The sequence below is a fragment of the Diceros bicornis genome, chromosome 36 (assembly GCF_020826845.1).
Source record: "Diceros bicornis minor isolate mBicDic1 chromosome 36, mDicBic1.mat.cur, whole genome shotgun sequence".
NCBI lineage: Eukaryota > Metazoa > Chordata > Mammalia > Perissodactyla > Rhinocerotidae > Diceros > Diceros bicornis.
This window is the reverse complement of record NC_080775.1, coordinates 17,926,519-17,935,233: the sequence shown is the minus strand read 5'-3', so window position 1 is coordinate 17,935,233 and position 8,715 is coordinate 17,926,519. Positions and strand designations below refer to the sequence as shown.

General features: G+C 36.3%; 1 protein-coding gene across 1 annotated transcript in view; it reads right to left on the bottom strand.

Annotated features, from left to right (window-relative positions):
* Positions 1-872: 872 nt before the first annotated feature.
* The window catches only part of TMEM236 (transmembrane protein 236), a 30,195-nt gene continuing 22,352 nt past the window's right edge, over positions 873-8,715 (bottom strand). The window contains exon 4 of the mRNA XM_058532864.1: positions 873-1,475. Within this exon, the coding sequence (XP_058388847.1) occupies positions 892-1,475 (584 nt within the window). The 3' untranslated portion in view covers positions 873-891. The remainder of the gene's footprint in view (positions 1,476-8,715) is intronic.

Here is an 8,715-nt window from a genome sequence, read left to right as displayed (position 1 = left end):
AATTATTTAACATCAAGATATCCATTATATATTATCATGTAAGATACTAATGCATTTGCTGTTATATTTATAAGTATAACCTCTAATTTGAAACAGGGCTTGTACATGATTATTTTTATGATGGTTTCAAATTCCACAAATAAAATAATCTTTTACTTTGAAATCTACAGCTTCAATTTGTGGCTTCCTATTATAAAATTTTATTTAGGTATTAATGATGGACCTTGACTTCATTATATTAATATTTATGTTAATACTTCCGTTTAAGCCTTAACTTCAGTTTAAACCTTAAACTGAGCCAAATATCTGTTAAACTGAATTGCTCTTTATGCTAAAATCAGTTGATTACATAAAGGTCACTTGCCACAGTGGAATAAAGCACATAATTCCATGTTTGAAGGAAACCCTAAAACTACAATTCAAATTTTTAAAAGTATAATCAATCTAAAAATTATTCAATAACTTCAGGTGTATTTCCTAAAAATTAATTTTAACTAATTAATTCTTATAATGCTCTTTAATTTATATAAATGATAAAAATCTCATTCTTGGACTAACTTAATGGGAAAACACATTCTCATTTCTTTTAAAGGCTTTTTTGAAGAGTTTTCTTAGAAAAAGTACAGTATACATAACTTCCTAAAATTAACTACTAACATTTTCTAGAGATCCAGGGGATCCAACTTGTAAGAATATAACTTTGCTTAGATTTAGCACCATTTGTGTACATTAAAAAAAACTTATATGCAACAAATTATTTAAAATAGTGATTCTCTACCATCTATATTCTTCATTTCTTTATATAGTGCAAAAACTTATGCACCAGCAAGAAACAATTAAAAACGTGCACACATGCATAATAAAGAGGTTTGACTGTCTTACATTTTTCTTTTAAAATGAAGATGTTTCAAAGATAGAGAAAACCCTGAATTTGGTTAAGTAATTGAAGTAAACATAAGAAAGAGTCACTAGTATGTTTTTAAAAAGGCCCAATACGGGTGTGATGGTGCCCAGGACAATGATTAAACTAAGTCGAACAAAAATAAAGGGTAGATCCTGAAGCAGGACGCCCAGGAAACCCAGAAGAGGGTTCTGGGGAGTGAATACAATTCGAAGGAGAGAAATATAACTGAATATGTAGAGCGGGTATAGCCAGCGTGACTTGTACACGGCGGCGTGGCCGGCCACGCGCACCATTTCTATGGTGTCAGACCAGTGGACAAAGGTCCACAGGAAGATCTGGGCGCGAACGTCCCGCTGGGAGAGTGTCCTCAGGATTCCCGAGTGAAAGGAGGGCTCCAGGGGTCCCGCCAACACAGGAGCAGGGCTCCATGTCATGGCTTCTGATGGCCACGACACCTCTGTCCTCCCCGCTGGCTGCGGAGGCACAGGATTTTCTTCATTTTGCTTCACTTGGTCTGTCACAGTTCTTATCTGTTGCAAAGTGGTCTTATGCATATGCGCATCTTCATTACCTGCAATAAAATGATTTATTTACATTTTATAAATTTTATTCACATTTAAATTTTTTTAATTTTATTGAAATTTAAAATTTTGACATTTTTTTCAAATTTAAAAAGTGTTTAATTATGTTTTAGTTTAAAAATAAAATTGTGTTTTCTATTTGATGTCTATTTTACACATGGAACTTCAAGATAACAATGGGTAGCATACTGAAAAAAATACACAGGCAGAGGAGGCTCTTTATGTCTTTCTATTTTCCTGGATACAGATCCTAAGTCATTTTTACCATTTCATAGTAATAGCCACTATTGGTTACTGAGCTGAGCAGTATCACACATTATTATATTTAATCCTCAGAAAAGAGTTGAGAGATAAGGATTACTATCCTATTATATAAATATGGAAACTGGAACCCAAGAGATTAAATGACACCCAAATTCAAATCGACAGTTAGTAATGGGCAGAGCTGGAATTCACACCCAGATTTGTTTGACCCTAATTGACAATCTCTTAACTTTATGGCTGCTATTACCTGTCTGGAGGCAATGTAACATGTGTTAATTATAAAACATGAATATCATAAAATTAAATCAATCTAAGAGTTCAATGGTCCAATCTTGTCAGTTTTATCAGAAGCAGACGCCCACAGGGATCACTACAACCTAGACCTCTAAGACTGGAGTTTGGTGCTAAGATGAAATCTACTTGACCATGAGTCTCAGTGAAGGGTCACTCTGAACCCAAGATTTTTAAGCTATTCTTTCCCCAAAGTTTTTGAACTGGTCAGTGCGATTGGTTAGCCTCTTGTTCATGGTCACGACGTTATGCCTGGTCAACATGCCAATCATCTGAATGAGTAGGGCATTTTCTCGTCAATGTGGTGTGGGGTGTGTGTGTGTGTGTGTGTATGTGTGAGAGAGACAGTGTATGTGTGTCCCTCTCCCAGTACACATGGGTGTTGAGATTGGGAATTATGAAGGAACCCTCAAATCTCATGACTTACTAATGGTATTGATGGTATAGTTTTTGTATGTGAAAGGTATAGCACATTATGTTTCAAACATTTATTCACTTAGGCACCATTTCGGTTGCTAAGAATTTATCAGTCCTTGACAAAGTTTATGCAGCAAACATGCTGAGCTGCCATATTACTTGATAAGACAAAATTTAAAGAGAGTCATTAGACTGAATGGCTCTAAAGGTTAAAGACACAACATCAATAAAAATTTGTTGAACTTTATTGAGCTGAAGTGAAAGCATTTTGACATAAATTAGTATGATTAATGACTAATAAAATGTTTCATTACTATAACTAGGAGTTATTTAAAAGATAAATAAAACTCACTTTTCTTTTTATACAATTAACTATTTTGAAGTTTTAAGTGTGAATTAAGTATATTTAGAAACTAAAAAGGTAATATAAATTCTTGATGAAATATTACGTACTGCTGGTATGAATCATTCATAAATAAAAGGTAGGACCTATGACCCTTAGAAACTTCTTTACCAACCTTACATGTCATAATGGCATGAATGAATATCATTTTAATAAATAATACTCAAGTAAGAGAGAAAATTATACACTAATTGCTATTATTTTAATATTAATAAAAATCATCTCTTTTTAAACTCAGACGCTCACTGGATCAATTATATCTCCCATTTTACAAAAAAAAAAACACAATATAGAAAATATATTTCTTAGAGTATGTCATGTCCTAGAAAGCACTCCTTCACCTCCCTTGGTAGATAAAACTGTTTGAATCAAAATCCAAAGTCCTTTGTCAACACGAAGAACACAGTGTATAATTTGGGCTTTCAAAGATGATTGCAAATTCAGCATTGTTTCAACGCCAGGAAGTGGCAATCTAAGAAGTGACACACTAACATTTTTAAACAGTCAGTAAGAATTTTAATATCTGTGGATCAGAGCTGTGGGATGAACAATGAATTCTTAGCTAGGGTTTGTTTTTAATGAAATACTAAGGCTCCAATCCACATGCGTTTGGTGAAATCAAACCTGGATTTCACCAAACTGGAAGCTTCATCTCTCTTCACAGCTCAGTAGAGACTAGTTTAGATCTGGAGGTACAGGGACTTTGCCATCCTCTTTCCAAGTGAGAAGCACTAGAACTATTAGCCGGAAAGCTCTGCTGACCTCCCAGAGGGCAAAATAGAGTTGAAGATTTCAAGAGATCATTTGGTCATTAGAATGGACCAGCAAATTAATCCCTGAGCAACGTTAAATTTCATGGCTGTATGATCAGTTTCCCTCCAATTTTATTTCTTAAATTTCCACTTACAACTGGAATTCTTTTTGTTGTTGTTAATTGTTAGTGTTCTATTTGGGTAGAACAATATTTATTTGTGCAAAATTCATAAAAGACATAAGCATGAAGAGAGAGATCTACTCACTTCCTTAGAGGTTCAGATTGCCCTGTAAAAAGTAAAAATAGCAGCCATTCTGTGTAGTTCCCCACATCTGATGCCAGTTGCCAAAGCAACTTTTTGTCTTCACTGTGCAAGCTAAATAATTAAGGAAATGTAATTTTGATCACAGTTAAATATTTAAGTAGGTAACTCATACCTATTTTACTTTATTATTTCTTTATATTGATGTATTTCTATCTCTAACTTGTTCCCCCAAAAGTTTTAGATAGCTTACAGGGAAAACATAAGTACATCATAAATCAGTAGTGAGGAATTTTCTAGAGTGAGCATGTATTCCTCTTGAAAAAAGAAAAAGAAAGCAATAAAAGTTATTCAAAGAAAAAGAGAGAAGAGTCACAAACAGAGGCATCTAAAAACAAGACAGGAATGAAGATGATAATAAAAATTCACTATTTAGGGTCTCAACTGTCTGATATGAGCAGACAAATTTTAGAATGCTGTACCAAGCTTAGTCTGAACATTGAGAATGGTGTAGCCAATCATGTGGACACAGTCCCTGCCTTCACCATTCTAAGTCTCCTGTGATCACATCAATAAATGTAGAAGAATAAATTGGGCAGGGAAGGTAAGTTCTGTGATAAGAGACTATCACAGGGGATCTGACTCAGACTAGGAGTCAAGGAAGGGTCATCTGAGAAGTGACAGTTAAGCAAGAAACCTGAAGAATAAGTGGGAAAGAATTAGGTGAGGAGTGGAAAAAGGAAGTTTCCAGGTAGTAGGAAGAGCGTGTGTAAAGATCCTTCAGCTAGAATGAATTGAAAGAAGGAGAGTTTGGTGAGGGGTTGGGGAGGCAGAGAGGGAAGAAGGGCAGAGGAGGTAATATTTATTAAGCACTTTCTGTATACCAGGCACTGTTCTAAGCCCTTTCTATGCATTAATTCACTTAATGCTTAGAAAAACTCTATCATGTCAGTATTATTATTTTCCCATTTTAAAGATGAGTAAACTGAGGTATGGGCAGATTAACAATTGTTTCCAAGGTCACGCAGCTAGCAAGGAGAGAGACCAGAACTTGAACCTCAAACCCTTACCCATTAGACACACTGCCTGTGGCCAAGTCAGATTATGTAGAAGCTGCTGGCCATGATAAAGGTTTTAGATTTTATTCTAAGTTCAATGGAAAGCTACTGAAGACGAGGAGAATGAAAGGCAGAGGAGCCAGAGAGGACGTGGAGACATCAGCCAAGAGGCTTTTGAGGCCACGAGGCAGCTGATGCAAGATGAGACTGTGTGTGACTCAATTCATAGCAACAAGAAGATCAAATTAAAGAATTATTCAGAAAACGTATGACTAGTCTTGATTAACAGTCCTTAAAATCTGTTTTTCCTGAGAGGAAAATATTCTAGAGAAAGCAAAATGCTAATGCTTTAGATTCTGAGAAAAAAATCTGGAAAAGAAGAAAATTAGCAGTCTCATTAAAATTTTTTAAAACATCTGAAGCACACAAAGCACTTTTAGTCATAATACTCATAGAGAATAAGAGAAAAATGTAGCAAATTAAAATATACACCAGGGCAAATTACATACATTATTACTGTGACACTATCTACTGACTAAACTCCCCGAACTATGTCAAGTTTCTCTCCTTTGAGAAGCATATTTGGGATGGGGAAGACAAGTGAGATCACTACCAAGTAATGAATGATGAAACCCAGCACCTACCTGACAGGTGGTTATGATGAAGGAATGAATCAATATTTGCAAAGCATTTAAAATAGTGCCTGACACATAGAAACAGCCACATGTGTGTGAAATAAACAAAAGTAGCAATCGCTAAACAATTTATTGTTTTAAATGAATTCGAATAGAATAGAAAATATCAGAATGCAGTAAATAGTAAAAGCGATTACAGTTTGCCAAACTTTGGTTATAGTTACTGTTATCCACTATCCCATATATTGAGGGGGCTCAAAAAGTTTGAGAAATAATGTCACACTACGGAGTTTTAAGGTCATGAGTTGAATTCTCATAGTTGCTTGTTCACATCACGAAGAAAAATACTACCCCACAGATATATCCTGTGCAGGCAGAGACAGCTTGCACCAGCTGACAAGAGCCTGTCATGTGCATCTCTTCCCAATTCCACGCTCAGCGTGCAGTGACGTCACCTTGGTAGCTGGAAAATTGTCATGGTAGGAGTATTTACATGAGAGAAACTGGCCAATGCTACAAATCAGGGCTTTCCCCCCGCCCTCCTGGACAGACAGCTGCTTAAACACTGGCCTGCATCCAACTGCCTATGTTCCAAAGTACGTAAGTCTTCAGCAAATAATAATAATTAATAATAATAATGAGTACAGGACAAATATTCGACCCATCATCAGTTCCGGGAGAGCTTGTGGGCATACATCCACAGCTGTAAGATAATTTTGGCAATGTTCTTTACGAAAGGCGTTACATTGTTATGCAGTAAATTGGAAAGCCTACTCAGTTTCAGTTCCCTGCCAGCCATCGCATAAATATGACAATAAATAAATATATCATTTCTGGATTTTAGGCAACATTAAAATATCAAGAGAATTCTTTTGTCTGACACAACTGGAAGGCTAGATAGTTTAAAGGCCATCTTCTCCTCCACTGTTAGTTTATAGAGTCATCTAACACTGAACAAGAATTCCTAAAAACTGATAATATTATCAATAATAAAATATTCCATTTTTGAAGTTGGTCTGAGAAGACTTCCTAATCTAAATTTTCTAATCTTCAGCTTTTTATTTAGGATATTCCAAGGCTCTTCTCTTCAGTTGAGATATATTTAAACTAGAGAATGTAATTTAATTAACAACATATAAATGGAAAAATTATTTTATATATTTATATTATTTTATATATAATGACATACTATTTTATACAAAATATAGTTATATTATATCAATATCAATTAATATTAAACAAATTAAAATTAATTAAATAATATAGTTATATTGCGTATAATTATTAATAATGATTATAATATAATTATAATACACATATAATACATATATTATGTTACATATACATATTATATATAATACATAATTACATATATAATTATTATATAGGTGTTATATGTGTGTGTTTATATGTTAGATATGTGTTAATATATTATCTAAGTTATATTATAGTGTGTTACATATAATATGTGTTATATATGTGCTAATATATTGTATTATACGTGTTCATTATACATATAATTATATATATGTATTAATGTATTGTATATATTATATATTATATATAATGTAATAATATAATATTGAATATTTAAATAACATAAATGGTAATGTAAAATGTTACAAAGCATATCGTTATCTTATTTCCAAATATAAGTAATTCTAGACTTTGCAATGGTTTGAAACGCCTCTACTGGTGTGTGCCCAGATACAGACCAGAGCTGGGAGCCCGAGCGTGAACCCAAGCTGGGCGACGGAAATGGACACATATGGGAAGGAGCCTGATTCATTGTCTTCAGAGCAGTTACCTCGGCTTTAATTATATAGAGAGTGCAGTTTTTTAACGTGCTGTTCAGCCCACTAGACCTGGAGCTCCACGAAAGGGCGGCTCTGCCTGTTTTCAGTCGCCGTTGTACCCCCAGTACCTAGTAGTGTGTCTGGTATGGAGCAGATCCTCCGAAAAGATCTGCCGAATCAAAGATGAGAGGAATTCCTGTTCTGGAGTCTATTAGCGTGAGGAGCAATGGGCATCCCGGAGGGAAATCTGCACTAAGGCAAGCAAGCCAAAGCCTGAAAGCAGGTCGGGTAGCGCCGCACTCCTGTCCCCACCCTCGCCCCCTCCACAGCAGGGACTGTGGAGTCCTGCCCAGGGTCCGCCACTCAGACTGCCGTCTGGCCCGGGTCCTGGAGAGAGCCCTTTAAGCAAGCCCGTAGGGCTGATTCAGCTAACAAGCCCTGGAAGGCATCAAGAGCTCTTGGCTGCACAGGCCGGGGACCTGCTTAGCTCAACGGTGAGAGAAGACATAACATGGCTTTGGGCCCAGCAAAGCTGCCAGCGCGGGTGGCCCTGGCCCAGCCCAGCAGGACTCGGGCAGACATCAACCAGACGCACCAACAGCAGCAGCAGTGGTTGGGGGCATTTCAAAGTCTCCCCCGGCACCGCCGCGTCTGGAGTCACCAGTCAGGGACCAAAGTGCAGATGTGTGGTTCCGAGAAGATGGCGTTTGTGAGTTCACAAGAAACAGCCTTAGAACATCTAGAAATGGGGGGACTGGTAGCATGTGGAATCAGAGTCTGAGCAAACTGGTGTTCCTATGCAGAGGACCTCACTACTAATATACACACAATGTAAACAGAAAATGACCAAGAATGTCTGTACATTATGCATGCCATCAGCTCAACAACCTATTTCACACTCTTCACTCCTACACAAGAAAATCTAGTTATTAAAAATCAATGACCTACGCCTTTACTTTCCAACTGGGGTCATAAACTTTTGCTGGTTAATAATGATATGGAGAACAAGGCTTGGTATTATAAAGTAATGCACGCTGAATCCTTTATGTTCCCTTATTCCTATCAGTCTCCCTGAAATATTTATTTTGAAAATATCTTGCAACTCACAAGAGTCTCCCTTTATATACTAAAATTTTCCCACACAGGAAAAAATTAACTGTTAAATGCCAGATTGTTAAGATCACGTCAAGTCATCCTAATCAAAGGGAGTCCTAATTCAAGATTTGATAGCACTTAATGTCCTGTCTTTTGGCAACAAGATCACTGCACTATAGTTTCTGGCCCAGTCCATGCTGACCTAACCCTGACAGCTGGGACTTCATTAGAAGGTATAAATCAGAAATTCTATCC